The following is an 18969-nucleotide window of genomic DNA, read 5'->3' on the forward strand; positions in this document are numbered from 1 at the left end:
TGCTGAAAAGAGTCTGGCCCCGTCCTCTTGGCATCCCCCTTAAGATATTTGTATACATTGATAAGATCTACCCTCAGGTATCTCTTCTCCAGGCTACACAGGCCTGGCTCTCTCAGCCTTTGCTCATAAGAGAGGTGCTCTGATCCCCTCATCACCTTCACAGTCCTCCACCAGACCCTCTCCAGTAGTTCCTTGTCTTTCTTGGACTGGTGAGCCCAGAACTGGACACAGCACTCTAGATGTGGCCTCATCAGAACAGAGTAGAGTGGAAGGTCACCTCCCTCAACCCACTGGCAGTGCTCTTCCTAGTGCATCCCAAGATACCATTGGCTTTCTTGGTCACAAGGGCATGCTGCTGGCTTGTGGTTAACCTGTTGTTCACCAGGAATCCCAGGTCCTTCTTTACAGAGCTACTTTCCATCAAGTCAACACCTAACCTGTACTGGTACTTGGGGTTATTCCTCCCTACACAGCCCTACACTTGTCTTTGTTGAACTAAATTAAGTTCCTCTCTGCCCATCTCTCCAGCCTGCTTAGGTCCCGCTGAATGGCAGCACAGCCTTCAGGTGTATCAGGCCCTCCTCCCAGTTCTGTATTGTCAGCAAACTTGATGAGGGTACATTCTGTCCCTTCTTCCAGGTCATTGGTGAGTACGTTAAATAAGAGTGACTCCTGGGGAACACCGCTCACTACAGGCCTCTGGCTGGACTGCGCCGCTGGTTACAGTCCTGTGATGTTCAGCCAGGTCTCAACCCACTTCCCTGTCCACTAACCCAGCCCACATTTCCTGATCTTAGCCATGAGGATTTTATGGGACACAGTGGCAAATGCCTTGCTGAAGCCAAGATAGACAACATCAACTATTCTCCCCTCGTCTACCCAGCCAGTCATTTCCTCATAGAAGGCTGTCAGATTGGTCAAGCATAATTTCCTCATAGTGAATTGGTGTTGAATATTCGTAATAACCTTCTTTTCCTACACATACTTAGAGATGGCATCCAGAATGAGTTGATCCATCACCTTTCCATGGATGGAGGTGAGGCCAATTGGCCTGTAGTTTCCTGGGTCCTCCTTCTTACATTTTTTGAAGACTGGAGTGACATGGGCTTTCCTCCAGTCCTCATGCACCTCTTCTCATGTTCTCCATGACCTTTCAAAGATGATGGAGACTGGTTTAGCAATAACATCTGTCAGTTCCCTCAGCACTCATGGGTGCATCCCATCGGGACCCATGGATTTGTGGATGTAAAGGTTTACTAAATGCTGTCTAATCTGATCCTCCTTGACCAAGGGAAAAACCTTCCTTTCCCCAGACTTTTGCTCTTGCTTCCAGAATTAGGGATTCCTGAGGGCTGGCCTTAGCAGTAAAGGCTGAGCAAAGAAAGCATTCAGTAACCCTGCCTTCTCTGTATCTCTGTATCCTTTGTCACCCACTTCATTCAGCAGTGGGCCCACAGTTTTCCTAGTCTTCTGTTTGCTACTTTTAGCAAAATATAGGAAGGTATAGAAGAAGCCCTTCTTGTTGTACTTGACATCCCTTGCTAGATTCAATTCCAAATGGACTTTAGCATTCCTCATCACACCCCTGCATACTCTGACAACATGCCTATATTCCTCCCAAGTGGCCTGTCCCTTTTTCCACATTCCATAAACTTACTTCTTCTGTTTCAGTTTTGCCAGAAGCTCCTTGCTCATCCATACAGGTCTCCTGACCTTTTGCTTGATTTCTTACTCGTAGGGATGCACTGATCCTTAGCTTGGGGGAAGTGATGCTTGAATATTAACCAGGTCCCTTAGACCTCTCTACCTTTTGGAGCCTTAACTCATGGGTTTCCTCCAGGTAGGTCCTTGAAGAGGCCAAAAATAGCTCTCCAGAAGTCCAAGGTTGTAATTCTATTTATTGCTCTGCTTCCTTCATCTCTGGAAGAATACGAACATCTTTTGAATAGGACAAAAAAATTGTGTGTTTCCTTCCTTTGGGAAATGCTAACCTGGAAAACACAGTTCGGTTGGAAAAAGATTAATGACGGATGGTATGTAAGGAATGCTGGCTTTCTGTCCAGTGTGAGCTAAGTCTGATTCAAATGATTTTGTTGTTTTATTAGAGCAGTATTGTTTGTTATAGTTGATATTCTAGTCCCACTCCATATGTGAAATGATCTTTACTCCTTAGGGTCAAAGAAGACTCATCCAAAAGGACTCAGCTTGGAGTCCTTTCTTTCATCCATTTTCAAAGAATTGAATCTTTATTTTTCTTAGAACTGTTTTTACAGCCGTACATGGGCTTGGGTGTATCTTGTGTTCTTCCTTTGTCACAGCTCTGCTTTTGGCTTGAAGATTATAACAGTAGTAAATATTAGAGGAAAAAAAAGCCAAGTGGCCCACATCATGGTCAATGTTTGGTTTTATTTTTTGCAAGTGGATCAGCTCTTGCGAAGTTATGAAAGATGCTGGAGTCCTGAATTGCACTCTCAGGGAGCTGGTTTTTTTCTCCATTGACTGTCGAGCAACCTTGCAGGAGATTAGTTAGCTCCCACAGCTACTTCACTTAAGTATCTAGTGTTGAATAACATGAACTTTTTCCTGCTCTTTTGTATATGATTAAAGGATAATACCTTTATGAAATCTGTTATTGTATACCGGTTTTGGATGTGAAAGTTGTATGTGGTATTCATTGAAACGATGTAGTACAATAAGGCATGCCTCTGTGACCTTGATTTGGTAGCAGGAAAATACTTTTGTGGCTGGCTGCCAAAGGATGCTGTGGAGTGTACATAACACTTAAATCCTGTCTGAGCTTAATCTTCTTACAGTTTCGTAAGACTATACTGCTTGCACTAAGACACATTGGTGGGTGACAATCAAACAGGAAAATTACTGATAAAATATTAAATATTTGTATACAGAAGCATCAAATTTGAGATACCAAAACACAGTATGAGACGCTGAGAAGTATCAGATTTGATATTCGCGTTGTGATTCCTGTAGAAGCTGGTATGAGGTGTGTGTTTACCTGATACTGAACTTTCATAGTAATCTACCAAACACAGGGCAAAATACGTGTGAAAGAAAGGCAAGCTCGCTCTCTTTTCTCGTGAAGAGAAATAAATGGTGTGTGATTTGTGTGATTAATACAATTGGGGTCTAATGCTGTAAACTATACTCAAATGAAATGTGGTTGGTATTATATAATATATAATATTCTTTCTTTTTATTGAATCCAGCTCTACTAAGCTCTGAAAGATGAAGGAGGAATATCTGATAGCAGTGTTGAAAAAAGCAATTGAACGGAATAATAACAGTAGCAGATGTTAGATGCCTAAGATAATTCTGATAGACAAAGTCTGGGTGCTGATCAAATATCCATAATGAGATGGGTCTCTTTTTTGGCCGTGCTTTTCTGTTGCTGAAGAGATGGAAATCAATGGCTTGCTGTGAGGAGTAGTGGGTAGATAGAAGGTATTTACAAAGACAGGTTAAACACAAGTTTGGATAGATTGCTGGAAGTTGACCAGTTGTGAGTAAAAGTATTAATCAAACTTAGGAACAGAACAAGTTTTAGCACTGGTTTTTTTCATTCAGATTCTTAAATTCCTTCTCAGAATGGCGAAGCCTGACTAAATTCTTTTATTTTGTGTGTCTGCGCAGTCAAATGCTCCTGCTAGTTGTTAAATTCAGAATCTGGATTAGTTCAGAAAAATGATTCCTAGTGGCTTAGCCACTACCATTTTCAGATGTGAATGGCACCTGAAAGAGAAATCATTGGCATTTTAAGTCTTCTCAGTTCCCAGCAACTGTCCTCATTTCATACTGGCAAGGATGGTCCCATGTGACTAGGGTTTCTGGGTGTTTATTACTCCTAAAAATAACCCCAAACAAGACTTAACAGTAGCCTTAAATAGTGTGTCTATAAGTATCCTTCTTATTAGTCGCCTCCCAAATAAAAGTGTCACCTTTTCAACAGACTGCTTCTGACTTCTTCCCTGGATAAAGTCTTTAATCATGTTAATAGTGCAGAGCCAGGAATGTTGTGTGATATGCTTACTTTAGTTCATTTTGTTAACAGTTAACTGTGTTAACGATTGTTTATTTAAGTTTTTGAATAGCTGCTTTGATGGTACCAGTTTATTTCAGTTGCATGGTAGCCAAAATTATGATCTGTTTTATGTTTTCTGTTTCTGGCAATCACTCTTACGATGTAGAGGGGCAGAACAATTAGTTTGTATTTTAGACCCCAAGCACACTTTGTATGAAGGGAAGACTGTGGAGTTTCTTGGAGTAAACTGCTAAGATTTTATGTTCACGTCTTTTAAAGAATGTGGTCAGCAGCAGCTTTCATGAAAATTCTGAATATCAGAATTAGATGTCTCTGGGTGTTGTGTGTGATGCTCTCTAAGAATGCTGCTTGCAGACAGGTGTGGTTTGCATCAGCATCTTTCCCATGTTAAAGTAAGTCAGTCTTTTTTGCGTCCCTCCATCATGTCAGTTGTTTGCAAACCATGTCACATGGTTTGCTACTGTGAAATTAATAATGAACATCTCCTTCTTCTGGTTTGTCCAAGGCAAATTTTAAACCGAATACTAAAAACTGGACTGGTGTTCCAATCCGATAAAAAATGTCCATGCATCTTTTTTGTGTCTTTTTAATGAAGTCCTGTAGTTCATACAATTCATTCAAAGTGAAAAAGAAAGTTGCTTTCCCATTGACTGTTAGGTTGAGGGGAAAAAAAAATTGGTTGAGATTGCAGACTCAGAAACGTGACCTGTTACTGCAGGGAGAGGTTTAAACAGCTTCTAACTACCACAGTCTGGTGTAGAGCATAATAAGAGTTAAAGCCTAGTAGCTCTTACTTTGCAGCTGCTATGAAGAAACTTTGCCTCAAGAGCTTATATACTGAAAGGAAGATACTTTTTGTGAGATGGAGGTTTCATATTTGGTTTCAGTTCACAGACTAATTTACCATTAATTTTAATTTTTGTTACACTTTGAAAGGAACGTATTTGTTAGCAATTTGGTGTATCTCTTCAGAGAGAAAGCTCAAATAATTTTGCATGCAGTCAACTACAGTAAAGGTGCTGCTTCTTCAAGTTTTAAGGGTACTCGTGAAAAAGAGGAGGTAAAAACTTTTTGGTTATGATAAGTAGTTGATTCAGCTATTAAGTTTTTTGGTAGGGAATGTATCTAAATGCAGTTATTTAAGAAGGTTCACTTTTAATTGAGCAAGGCTCATTGCAGTAGAGGTTGGACTAGATAACCTTTAGAAGTCCCTTCCAACTCAAACTATTCTGTGATTCTGTAAATCTGTGTAAAGGCTTTTATGTTAGAAAACTCCTATTAACACTTTAATGTGAAAATGCCTTTAGATGTGGCATAGCATAAATATAATTGGTGAAAGTGAAATAGGTGATTGTGGCATGTTTTGTTAAACTTCATTTGGTCTAACTGAAAGATTCAAATATGCTTAATAAACTGCATGCTTCTTCTGAGTAGCCACTTGTAAACTGAATCTGTGTTCTGAAAGTCAAAAGCAGTATTCTTTTGCATTGCTATTACTCTAGATATCATAGGGCCACGAGGGTTTGATTTTTGAAAGTGTGCTTTCCATGAGTCTTGCAACACAAGTGGTGATTTGGCTGTTTTTCATTTGTTCTGTTTTTTGTCCTGGTGAGGGGGAATGTCTCTGTGTGTGTGTCCCTGGCCACTCTTCTGATCCCTTCCTTACATATATTTAACAGTTTGAGTCTACGCTGTTATTTTTTGTTAAATACCTAGAAGAGTTTTATGGAGATTGAAATGCTTGAGTGTGGTAAGAGATAGTTAAGTAAGATAATAGAGTGGATTTGGGGAACCAACAAATAGAGATTAAACAGTATTAAGGGCAAGTTTAGGGATCTTGGATGTGAATTGGAGACTGGGTCAGTGCATGTAATCTTCTTGAACAGGATTTTGTACCAAGTCCAAACTAGAAGTTATATATTCTGCTCAGTCAGGTAGGAAGAAAAGAAACTGAGAAAATAGAGGGAACTGAAAAGTTTCCTGAAATACAGATTTTTATTTTGAATAGTTATAAATATTTTATGTCATCAGTTTCTCTTCATACCCTCTCCCTATGCTTGGTGAGATGAAGTTTAAAAAAACAAAACAAAAATGCCACAACAACAACAAAACACCCTAAAACCAAACCACAAAAAAATCTTCCTCTGGACTATTACAAAGGTATCCTGGACAGTATTGCAGTTTGTCTTTATAGTGATTTGTGAATGGACATGCTCCTTGAAAGCGAGATTCACATCAATAAGATCAATGAATAATGTCTGTCATTCCAGGTTTCAAAAAAACTTGATAAAGTGAAGCTGTAATTTTCAGAGTCCAAATGGAGTTGACTTTGTCCTGGGAACATGGGGCTCAAGTTGTCTCTCATAGAAGCATATGCTGTTCTCATCTGATTCTTAAAATGACTCCTGCATGGTTTCTAACTAAATGGGTATACAGGAGGTTTTTTTTTTTATCTTCTTACTACCTCAGAGTTTTTTCAAAACAAAACTTAGCAAAGTGAGAAAATTAGGCATTTGTGGTTTGTTCCAGACATAAAACATATAAGCATAGTTTGCCAGCCAAGGAGTCATTGTATTCTTCTGGCTGCCGAGAGGCCTGCTCTCAGTCTTTCAGGTCTAGTGAGCTACGCAGTTTAGATATTTAATAGCAGCTGGGGGGGTTCCTACCAGCCTTCTATATATTATTTTTGGTCAGGTTTTTTTCCCTATAAAGTTGGAAGCAACGTGTGTTAAGTAGACATCCCTTACAAATTGCTAAATCTTCAGAAAATGAATGTTAGCAGGTCTACAGCAATCGTGTACATTATGTCCCTCGTAGAAGGTGAAGCATTTTCATTCATCTGGTGATTGTATCTGAGCTGTTACCACTGTGACCTTGGACCTGCACATAGCGTCATTACAGCAGGTTTTCTCAGGAATAATGGCCTGCAGTGTTGGAATCACCTCTTTTTTTCCCCTCCTTTGGGTGTAGCTTGTGGTTTATGGCAATCATGTGTGTGCACAGAGGTTAATGACCGGCAGGCGCTGACTCAGCAGTTGTCTTGAGCAGCGTGTGCTTTGGTGAATGCCAGCAGCTTTGTAAGAAGAAATGGCTGAGAGGGTTTGAGCAGCTCCTGGTGAAAAATGTTACTATGTAGAATCACAGAATGGTTCGGTAGGAAGGGACCTCTGGAGATCACCTAGTCCAACCCCCCTGCTAAAGCAGGTGCACCCAGAGCAGGTTGCACAGGATCATGTCTAGGTGGGTTTTGAATATCCCCAGAGAAGGAGACTCTACAACCTCTCTGGGCAGCCTATTTGAGTCCTCTGTCACCCTCAAAAAAGTTTTTCCTCATATGCAGATGGACCTTCCTGTGTTTCAGTTTGTGCCTATTGCCCTTTGCGCCTATTTGCCCTGTTGCTGAGCACTGAAAAGAGTCTGGCCCCATCCTCTTGACACCCCCCTTAAGATATTTGTATGCATTGATAAGATCTACCCTCAGGTGTCTCTTCTCCAGGCTACACAGGCCTGGCTCTCTCAGCCTTTGCTCATAAGAGAGATGCTCTGATCCCCTCATCACCTTCATAGTCCTCCACCAGACCCTCTCCAGTAGTTCCTTGTCTTTCTTGGACTGGTGAGCCCAGAACTGGACTCAACAGTCCAGATGTGGCCTCATCAGGGCAGAGCAGAGGGAGAGGATCACCTCCCTGGACCTGCTGACCACATGAGAAAAACATTGTGGAGGAGCCACTTGTTACATGGGAGAGGAGTCCAGGGGAAGGACACTCACCTGGGGACCCCCGGCATCTCTCTTTCTGTCTGGCTGCAAGGTAGAGCTCTTTTTTCCTCTCCTTCCTTTCATTTTTATTTCTTTCTCCAAAGAACTTTCACCACTGGAGATTTTAGTTACTATATCCACTAATAAATCTTTGCACATGTGAACCTGTCTCAACATCCTTTGTCTAACTACCTGTTTCTCTTGAAGACTTGCAGATTTGCAGCATCCCACCCCCCCAGTCTGTTTTTTTCCTTAATTGCATATTTGCTCATTAAATAATTCAGGTGAGGTTACAACCAAGATGCATGAAACTGTTATATAGAGGGCTATTTCTATAAATGAAGGCTGAAGGGATAATAATGACTCTGTACTCCTCTGCTTTGCTATTTTTAGTAACAGTTCAGGCTGCTGTGTTGTAAGAGAGACTTGGATTAAGTTTAGTAGCAGTGTGCCAACAGCTGATTATCTGTTTGTTTGTTGTTCTTTTCTGTAGTGGGGTTTTTTTTTTGTGTTTACACTGAACAAGATACTTGTAGTTTTTAGTTAAGACTAGAATATCTTTTAGTTCCATTCCAGAGTTGAATAGCATTGAGGTGAAAACTGAAATGACAACACGGTTTGGTTTTACGAGTTATGGATTGTTGACTATATTATATGATCTTGTGCTACTGCAAGCCAAGTGTAATTCAGATGTGAACTGCATGCATCACCAAATACTCAAGGTCTGATAATCATTGTTGGATTATTCCTCTTTGTTACTTTTTTCTATTATTAAATGGTCTGGTTTGCCTCAGAAAATAAATGTTTCCTTACAATTCCTTGCAGATTCCTGCTTCAGTGTCTTGAGGATCTTGATGCTAATCTACGGAAACTGAATTCACGTTTGTTTGTTATTCGTGGGCAGCCAGCAGATGTTTTTCCCAGACTGTTTAAGGTAAATGCCTCTTGCAGTTGTTGTTTCTGTCCACAAATATGACTGACAAACTGATTTCAACTAGGAATATTTCTTGCACTATTTACTTCAGTGCAAGTTATCCATACAAATACTTAACTGTCCTTGCAGTTTCTCATTAAGGTTGTTTCTGTTTGTTTTGAATTTTTCCCCTTTACTGTACATATCACCAACTGAACTGAGTTGCTCTTAGACTTTACTGGTTTTTGCTTTCTTTCTTTCCAGAAATGGAATTGATTTCAAATGGCTTGCTGAGTGTAGGTACTGAATATTACTACATTTTCCTTTTCAGGTTCCCTTTGTAATACTGAAATATAATTCTGTGCACATGAATCCAGGTTCAAAGCCTGACCTGTAAAAGCAATGTTTTATTTAGGCCAAATATCTAATGTGATTACTTTTTCATTAAAGGTGATTTAATAAACCTTTTCCTAGTAGTAGGCTTGTTAAAAGCATAGAGCAACTAAAAAGCAATTTCTAGTCAAAGAAGTTTAAAGTTTTTGTGGGAAAGAGTCTTATTATTGAGAAAATTAAATCTGTGAGGGTTTGTTACTGATACTAACATGTCATCCATGGATAATAATGTATTTAAGGTAATAATACTGTAATAGGATAGTAAAAATGAACACTTTGCAGATTGATTTGAACTGAGGTGACTGAAAGAAGTGAGACTGTGGGGAAAAATTAGATATCCATTTTTCCAAAGAGATCATATTTTCAAGATTTTTATTCCCAGGTCTTCAACACCAAGCTGAAAACTCCACCAAAACTCACATTTCCATCTTTATTCTTGTGCTTTAGTCCCTGGGAAATGCTAACTGGCTGATACTCCTACTGGTGTTTCCTTGATTTCTCCTGAGTGAAGAATTTCCTGCCAGTAGTATTGTGGCATTAGTTGCTGCTTGCAACCCCTGAGATACTCAAGCTTGTTAGATTTGTCTGCCAAACTTACTTTGATTGCATTTAAATAGGGGCAAAGATCTTGCTGTTGTTAGGTTGCCATCTGGGTTTGAGCAACATATGAAAAAATTTCTTAAATACTTCAGTGGCTACTTGGACAACTCCTATTTCAGATCTTGCTACTAGCCTGATCTTTCTATGCCTAACAGCATTGGATTGCCATATTTTCAGAATATTAATTTTAATGCTAAGAAGATAATGAAAATAACTTATTATATAGATAGCATACAGCAATCAAAAAAGAACATTGACATCTGTCTATGTCTTCTGGTTTCTCAAATTACCAAAAAGTGTCTTTATCATGTATTGGTTCACTGAGGGGAAACCAGGACATTAGGACATCCTCTGACCTCAAATAAGTTATTGAAGCTCTTGAGGACTTCTTCACTTCTGGCCGAAGCCTACCTGGAATATGCATCTACCTAATGTAATTAATCTCCCAGGTTCTTTTGCCAGAGCAGTGGCTTTACATCAGGCATGTGCAGTGCAGTGAAGGGCTTATAATACTGAACCAAGGTTTTTAGATCATCCTCATTAAATGTCTCAAACGAGAGCAGCGATTCTGATCCTGAAGAATGAACACATGTGGACAAGATGAGTTCAGTTAAGTTTGGCTGGGAAAAGATAGCTTTAGTTAAGTCATGGTAGGAGACAGTGGAATTTCTGTAGAGCCTCGTGTCAGGGGTCTTATCACAGATGCCTGCATATGTGGATTCCCTGGGAATGAATGTATCACAGCCATGTTTTGGTAAGGGTTTCCTTTTCACAGGCTGAAGGACAATTCCTTCAATGGGCAGAGATCTGATCTATCTTCATCCTTACAAAAGGCCTCAAACACCTTAAGGCTCTTTCATGCCAGGCAAGTTTTGGTTGGTTCACAGAATCACAGAATATGCCGAGTCGGAAGGGACCCAGAAGGATCATCGAGTCCAACTCCTGGCCTTGCACAGGACCATCCCCAAGAGTCACACCATGTGCCTGAGAGTATCATCCAAATGTTCCTTGAGCTCTGTCAGGCCTGGTGCTCTGACCACTTCCCTGGGGAGCCTGTTCCAGTGCCCAACCACCCTCTGGATGAAGAACCCTTTTCTGATATCCAACCTAAACCTCCCCTGACACAACTTCATGCCATTCCCTTGTGTCCTCTCACAAGGAAATTGTAGACTGTGCTGAGGTCTCCCCTCAGTCTCCTTTTCTTCAGGCTGAACAGACCAAGTGCCCTCAGCCACTCCTCATACAGCTTCACCTCAAGGCCCTTCACCATCTTCATTGCCTTCCTTTGGACACTCTCTATCAGCTTAATATCTTTCTTATATTGTGGTGCCCAAAACTGCACACAATATTCGAGGTGAGGCCACACCAGTGCAGAGCAGAGCGGGACAATCCCCTCTCTCAACCAGCTGGCGATGCTTTGCCTGATGCCCCCCAGGACACAGCTGGCCCTCCTGGCTGCCAGGGCACTGCTGACTCATGTTCAACTTGCCATTGAACAGATTTTTGCGATGACATCAGCAGCTCTTTGAGGATTCTAGGATGAATCCCTTCAGACCCTATAGATTTGTAGGGATCCAGCTGGAACATCAGACCCCTCACAATTTCAGGGTTGATTGGGAGTTAATCATTCTCACACTCATGTCCTCCAGCTCAGGGCACTGAGACTCCCTTGGTCCATCATCTGTGTTGAAGACAAAGGCAAAGGAAGGGTTAAACACCTCTGACTTGTCTCTGTCCCTGTTTGTGAGGTGACCATCCTCATGCTGTAAGGGGCCAATGATATTTCTATATTGCCTATTGCCATTCATATATTTGAAAAATCTCTTTTTATTGTCCCCCACATTCTGGCCAACTTCAACTCCAGCTTAGCTTTGGCCTCACGGATTTTCTCCCTGCAGTGGCAAGCAGCTGAATTCTTCTCATGTCACTTGACCTTGCTTCCACTGGGCATACACCTTCCTTTTTTGCCTTATTTCCAAGAGAAGATCCCTGCTCAGCCAAGCTGGCCTTCTGCCTCGCCTGCTTGACTTCGAACATTTGGGAATTGCCTGTTCCTGTGCCCTTAGGAGCTGATGTTTGAAAAGTGACCGGCACTGATGGACCCCAGCACCTATAAAAACACTTTCCCAGGAGGTCTTACTTACTAATTCCCTGAGCAGCCTGAAGTCTGCTCTCCTCATGTCCAGAGTTGAGGTTTTGCTAGCACTTTTCCTTCTGTCAACAGAGATTTTAATCACCTTGTGGTCGCTGTGGCCAAGACAGCCACCAATCTCCACTTTGCTCTTGCCTCATTCTCTTCAGTTTGTTCTGGGCTGCTCTCTGGCTCAGTAAAGGAAATAGAATTGGAATAATCACTAATATTTTGAACACATCAAGTTGCTAAAAGCATCCGCCAGTATGTGCAAAATTATTTGTGTCTATACTACTAATTGTCTAGCTTGTGGTGATGTGATCCGGGTATATTCACATTACGTAGCACTTGTCTCGGAGTTCCTTGACTCCTTTCAGGACATGACTCTGGCTCTTGGACACATTTTTTATGGTCGTCTTTTCAATATGCCAGAGGAAAGAAAGATGTAGAAGACTGTCTGCTGCAACAGTGGTTTTACATTATGAAATGGGAAATTTGCTTGAGGATTCAAGGCCTGCTGGGTTAGTCTTGGCAGACTTAAGGCTGGACAGAGCCCAGCCTTCTTTCAAAGAACCAGCACTCCTTGGAATTGCCTGTCCTTGGGGCTGGGCTTCATCTAAGAGAGAGCTAGAGTTTGGAAATGAAATAGCACCCCAGGTGAGCAGCGCTGAGTGCCCTTGTCTCATTAGTGTAAATCCAATTCTCTGAAATACTCTGGCTTGTGTATTTAAATCAAGTGATTAAGATTCTGAGGGATTAGAAGGTTATTTCTTTGAGTTTGATTAGCATGATGCCTTTCTAGGATCATTCTGTGCATACTTCAGCTTTCCAATTTTCTACTGTTGCAGAAGCTTTAGCCATTAGTTGATCCCTTTGTTCACTTCTTTTTTCCCCACCTGTGACTATTGGGCTTAGTAAAAGCATCTGTGACATAAAGGATATTAGACTTCAAGGCATAAGGCACTATCTTTTTAGGAGACAGCCTTTTTTTTTCTTTTTCTAATTGAGAATTTGAAGACTGTCTGAGTGAGGAGTAGGGATTTCAAAAAGGTAAAGTAAGTACGTGGTGTTTGGTTCGAAGGCAGGGCAGTATTTCTGCCCTCTGCCCCTGAAACTTCAGTTCTGCTGTTGAAGTTGACGGGCACATGTAAAAAGCTTTTCTGCAGAGCAAGACACTGCTGCTGATCAATGTTCAGAAGGTGTCATCTTTCCCTTCTGTTGTGTCTCAAGGTATATGGATCCTAAAGTTAGAGATGAATTTTCAAAATTTGCACAGAAGTAGTCCTGTTACTGTGTGCACCCACAGTAATAGAACAGATGGAAGCTTTTTTATGCCCGATTCCTACTTACATGCCAAAAAGCTGGACTTTGGTTTTGCTATTCTGGGTGTCTGAATGTATTTTGGACCTTTCTGTATCTCTGATAACTACCTGCAGATAGTAGCTGGTGTTCCATTCTGCCCCTGTCCTTCCAGTTCTCCTTCCCCTCACCCTCTGTCATGCAGCTGAGTTGCTGAAGGACCACATTTTTGGTTTGTGTTGTAGGAGTGGAACATTGCAAAACTTTCAATTGAGTATGATTCTGAACCATTTGGGAAGGAAAGAGATGCAGCTATTAAAAAGCTGGCTAGTGAAGCTGGAGTGGAGGTCATTGTTCGGATTTCCCATACATTATATGACCTAGACAAGTAAGTTACCATTACCTCTGGTTTTAAAAAGGAAAAAGAAAAACTTGAAGTTTTATGTAGTATTTGTTTAGGTATTGTGTGCTACTTTCTACTCAGAGCACTTTATAATTAGGGAAACTACAAATTTGGTTTATGTTTCTTTTCGTCCATCCAAATTTTATTATATACTGAGTAGAATTTGGAACTCCAAAGAATTATATGTAACTGTATCTGAAATGCAGTTTTAATTTGGAGTTCTTTTGAATATAATGTTTATGTTAATTAATTGTCTTTTAATATTTCTTTTATTATTGGTCTTTTATTTCTTTACCTTGAACTGTCCCTGTTCATTACTTTCTCATTCATGAGGAATGAAGAAAATTGAATTGCTTATAAACAGTTAATTTATGTCTCCCTAGAGGGGAAAAAAAGATGGTAAAATTAAAGTTCAAAGTGTCTGGATTACCATGTGTATCTGTGATTTTTATATAGCATGCTAGAGGAAGATAAAAAGATATTTCTCTGTATGTATCGCTGCGTATATTTTATAAAACAAAATGTTTAAATACTATTATCTGACACACCCTCTTTGCTTCTTTTCTTTTTCTTTAATCCAGAATAATAGAGTTAAATGGAGGGCAGCCTCCTCTTACTTACAAGCGATTTCAGACCCTCATTAGTCGAATGGAACCTCTGGAGATGCCTGTGGAGACCATAACCCCAGAAGTGATGAAAAAATGTACTACTCCAGTTTCTGATGACCATGATGAGAAATACGGTGTGCCATCGCTTGAAGAGCTGGGTATGTTCTAGGATTGCTTTGACATTATGAAATAAGAGAGATGTAATCTACCACTTAAAATAACAATGAGGGAGATCCTACTTGTGGTTAATTGTTATACCGATACAGTTACGACGTACAAAAGGAACAAAAAAGGATAATCAACTCCATAAATTAAAGTAAAATAGTTGTAATTTTGGTTACCCTGCATATTGCAAAGCTGAGAGCTTGAAAATAATTCAGAAAATGATAGAAAGGTCACCTTTTACCAAAAGAAAAAAAAAAAAACAGAACACAAAAAAACCACACAGAAGAAGTGGGATTGAAGTAAGACCATTCAGCATGTAAAATTTGTAATGTATATTAATGTAAGTGTAAAAGTAAAAATTTAATTTTGCTGCAAGTTAGAGGTATTGGATGTGCTTTGAGAAGATTTGGTGACATGCTGTTTTAAAACTTGTACTTTTACGTGTGTCCAACTTAGGGTTTTTCTCAAGATGCAGTAAAATAGTCAGGTATCAATATGCTAGAATTTTGTTGCCCTACAGGATAAGCAAACAAGGAATTTCTTTGTTTCAATTTGTCTTTCAGGATTTGATACAGATGGTCTGCCTTCTGCAGTATGGCCAGGGGGAGAAACAGAAGCTCTCACTCGATTGGAAAGGCATCTAGAACGAAAGGTGTGCTTCAGATCATTGCGAGTTCCAAGTATCTGGGAAACATAGTTACTCTTTGCTATGAAATGTAAAGGGATTTGGACAAGTCCTGTTAAAAAAAATCTAACCCACAAACTTCAGGCCTCAATATAATGATATAAATCAATATTTTGTTTCTTAGTTTTAGAAGATGATAGCAGGTTGTCTTTGAATTTTAGAGAAAGTCTGTTTTACTGTTTTATACTAAAAAGAATTTTTTTTGAGGTAATTTTATTTGAAACATACTACTTATAATTTTGAAGGGGAATTCCTCTGAAAGCTAGGTTGGCTAGGTTTCCAATGTATTTAAAAGAAAGGGTCAGACAGGTCTGGAAGACAGTTTGTGCCTTCTGCATTAAGATGAATTACCTTCCAGAGGTTCCACTGATTCAGAAGGAACCCCTGGATGTTGTAGGTAACATGATAATCTGTGCACTCTTTGGATTCGGTTATAGACAGTGTATGATTTCTCCCTTTATAAGTTGCTACATAGCCTGTAGTCTGATATTGCTGTGTGGCTTTTGTCTTCTTAAGGCTTGGGTAGCAAACTTTGAAAGACCACGAATGAATGCAAATTCCCTTCTGGCAAGTCCTACAGGGCTTAGTCCCTACCTCCGCTTTGGCTGCTTGTCCTGTCGTCTGTTTTATTTCAAGTTAACGGACCTGTACAAAAAGGTAGGATTTCTGTGTAGTCAGCTGCATATATTCTTAGGTGCCATAATTTTCCTCTACTTCTCCTAATGAAATGTTTTTCTTTAATGATGATCTTCAGGTAAAAAAGAACAGCTCCCCTCCCCTCTCCCTCTATGGCCAGCTGTTATGGCGTGAGTTTTTCTACACAGCGGCGACTAACAATCCACGGTTTGATAAAATGGAGGGGAATCCTATCTGTGTTCAAATTCCATGGGATAAGAATCCTGAGGCTTTGGCCAAATGGGCGGAAGGCAGGACAGGTTTTCCGTGGATTGATGCAATTATGACACAGCTTCGTCAAGAAGGTTGGATCCACCATTTAGCCCGGCATGCTGTAGCATGCTTTTTGACTCGAGGTGACCTCTGGATTAGCTGGGAAGAAGGAATGAAGGTATTTCCTATTCTTGAATATCTTAAAGTGCCTATTAGAGTTTCTGATTGTCATTCTAGAATTGTTGTTACTACACCGTGTAAGTTGAAATTTAAACCTTAAGCTGTGGGCAAAACGAAATCAGTTCTGTTAAACCAGTCATGCTGAAATTTTGCCTCTCGAATGCCTCCTTTTATTGGAATATTAAAGTGTTTCTTGCAGTCATAATAGGTCTGAAATTCTTTTAAATTTGAGATTTCCTCCTAAATCTTGGCAAATAAACATGGATTACTATTGAGATTTTTTCCAATCATTTTGTGTGAACAATTGCTGTTCACATCTTGCGTCTGCTTCCCTGCAAAGGGAAAGCACTATGAGAATTAAAGGGAGAAAACTAAAAGCTGAGAATGGGCAAAAGGATAGAAATTGCTGAAAGGACAGTGTTAGAAGTGTGAGTAAGGGCAACATGATTTGGCTGAAGGTTCAGTGCAATTAATTCTATACAAGTATCTAAGAGATGCTGAAGTTCAAATATAAAATGTCAGTCTTCTGAAGAAAACAACGGAATGATTTAATCTCAGCCTTTGAATCAGTGTTACATTTTCAGAAAGGTAGCACATCTTTTACTGAACAATCATAATCAATGAAAATCTGATGATCAAACAATTGGGTTTTTAACCTAAAAAAGAACTTACTTGCCATCGGGATTTTGACCTCATATTTATATATGTATATACTCTTAGGAAATTCTGTCTTCCTTAAATCAGTTGTAAGCAAACATCATTCATTTAAAAATAAATTGGTTACACAACAAAAGAAGCTGCTTTAGGAATCTTCCTTTTGCAGTTCCTAGATAGAGACATCAAAGATGTCTTTTGCATCAGCCAACAACAAAGCTGCATAATACAGAAAAATGACAGCTTGTTCCTCCTTTTGCAATAATACAGATATACGGAGGGCCCAGACTTGTACAGTGGTCCATAGCTTGCAAAACTTAATCTGGCCTTCCACGTGATGTTATTTCCAGAGTCTTATTACATGGCAGCATCTAGTGGAACAACTGTGTGCTAACACTTAATGCCTGAAGATCTTGTTGCATTATGAGTCACTTTCTATTTAAAATGTTTTTTGAAAATGTTTTTAAGATAAATCTTATTTTTTCAAAACAAACTGTTTTGTCCAAATAGTTGCAGATATTTAGACAAAGATACTTTTGTAACACTTATTCAGTGTATACTGTGGAATGAATGTCTTATTGAATATATGGAGAGAGATTATTGTTTAATGGTATTGTCTTATTTAGACTTTGCATAGGATTAATATTAGTGGAAGTTGGATGGCAGTAGTAAGATGTTGAGGCATGAAGAAAGATGATGGTTTCTTTGGAATTTAAGAATGCATCCTCAAAACTGTGACTTACTAGATTAACTATTGACCTTCAAGAACACAACTTCTGAATGTTTGCGGTATCCTGAAACTCTTGAGTCCTACTCTTGGGATTCCTCACATAGTGAAAGCATGCAAGTTGAGGTATTCAGACCAACAATTTAAATTTGTACTTTGTACCTTCCCTGTTTTCTGGGAAAGTTTGCAAAGCTTACTCAATTGTGATGTGATGAAGCAACTCTTCTGAAAATAGCAAATGCCACTTGCAAGCAGTCAGGCTCCAGCCATCCTCTGGGGATTTATTTTTCAAGGCTGTGTTTGTATAAGAATGTGTAGCTTTTTCAGATGTTTACAAGTTTGCTTACAGGTTAAAAGCCTATTCTTGAATTATTTTTTTTCTTTTCTTCTTGAGTTTAGCATTTAGGTAAGTATTTGCAATTGCATACTGAGCATTCTGTTTATATTGCCAGGTAAGAAAGAGCTGAAATCAGAAACTCAGGAAAAAATAGTGAAAAAGTATTTTGAAAATAATGAAAAGGTGTCTTGAAGGTGTGTCATGTTCAGACTAACTTGTTGCTCTAATTTCTTAAGGTGTTTGAAGAGCTGTTACTTGATGCAGATTGGAGTGTGAATGCTGGAAGCTGGATGTGGCTATCCTGCAGTTCCTTCTTTCAGCAGTTTTTTCACTGCTACTGTCCAGTAGGTTTTGGCAGAAGAACAGACCCAAATGGGGATTATATCAGGTAACTCACAATCCAGAAATGGCAGTAATTGATTCATGGATGTTACTTATAATGTCAAGTAGCTTTATACTTAACGTGACCTTTTTATTATTTTTTAAGACGTTATTTGCCAGTACTTAGAGGTTTCCCTGCAAAATACATCTATGATCCTTGGAATGCCCCAGAGAGCATCCAGAAGGCTGCAAAATGTATCATAGGAGTTAATTATCCCAAACCAATGGTAAACCATGCAGAGGCAAGCCGTCTGAATATTGAGAGGATGAAACAAATCTACCAGCAGCTTTCACGATACAGAGGACTGGGTATGGTTATAGACTATTAGCTTTATTTGAAAATTTCTATCATCTTCTAGCAATTAATAATTTAGTCCCATGACAGTGGTAATAAGGTGTAAAGTCAGAGTGGTGACCAGGGTTGTGTATCCAAATAAATGAAAATATTATGTGTAATCAAGAAAGAAAAGAAGTTTGAGGGGAGTGCCTCTTTCCAAATATTACCCTGATTTTTTTTCTGTGGGTTTTTGGAAGTATTTTGGTTAAACTGGGTCTTCTGTGCATTCTGATACTCTTGTATAGATAGGTTTTAATATCAGTGATTAGAAATTTAATGTAGTTCATAACTTCAGCCATACTGTATTTGCATTTGCAAATGCTGTTGCTTGAATAGGTATCAATGCATCCCCTGGTATCATTCTTCCCCTTTGCTCTGAGAGGTAAACATGTGCATTTGTACTGCTCAGAGCAAGATGTGAGCAGAGAGTATATTCAGGTATTGGATATTGAAT

The 18969-nt window shown here is 39.5% G+C and overlaps 1 protein-coding gene across 2 annotated transcripts in view; it reads left to right on the forward strand.

Annotated features, from left to right (window-relative positions):
* The window catches only part of CRY1 (cryptochrome circadian regulator 1), a 39560-nt gene that overhangs the window by 15014 nt on the left and 5577 nt on the right, over nucleotides 1-18969 (forward strand). For both annotated transcript variants that reach the window (XM_027657549.1, XM_027657540.1), the window contains exons 2-9: nucleotides 8640-8748; nucleotides 13396-13538; nucleotides 14135-14319; nucleotides 14890-14978; nucleotides 15528-15668; nucleotides 15766-16077; nucleotides 18034-18185; nucleotides 18285-18487. In XM_027657549.1, coding sequence (XP_027513350.1) covers nucleotides 8640-8748; nucleotides 13396-13538; nucleotides 14135-14319; nucleotides 14890-14978; nucleotides 15528-15668; nucleotides 15766-16077; nucleotides 18034-18185; nucleotides 18285-18487 — 1334 coding nt within the window. The remainder of the gene's footprint in view (nucleotides 1-8639; nucleotides 8749-13395; nucleotides 13539-14134; nucleotides 14320-14889; nucleotides 14979-15527; nucleotides 15669-15765; nucleotides 16078-18033; nucleotides 18186-18284; nucleotides 18488-18969) is intronic.

Source organism: Corapipo altera, unplaced genomic scaffold (assembly GCF_003945725.1).
Source record: "Corapipo altera isolate COAL_440 unplaced genomic scaffold, ASM394572v1 1, whole genome shotgun sequence".
Classification (NCBI taxonomy): domain Eukaryota; kingdom Metazoa; phylum Chordata; class Aves; order Passeriformes; family Pipridae; genus Corapipo; species Corapipo altera.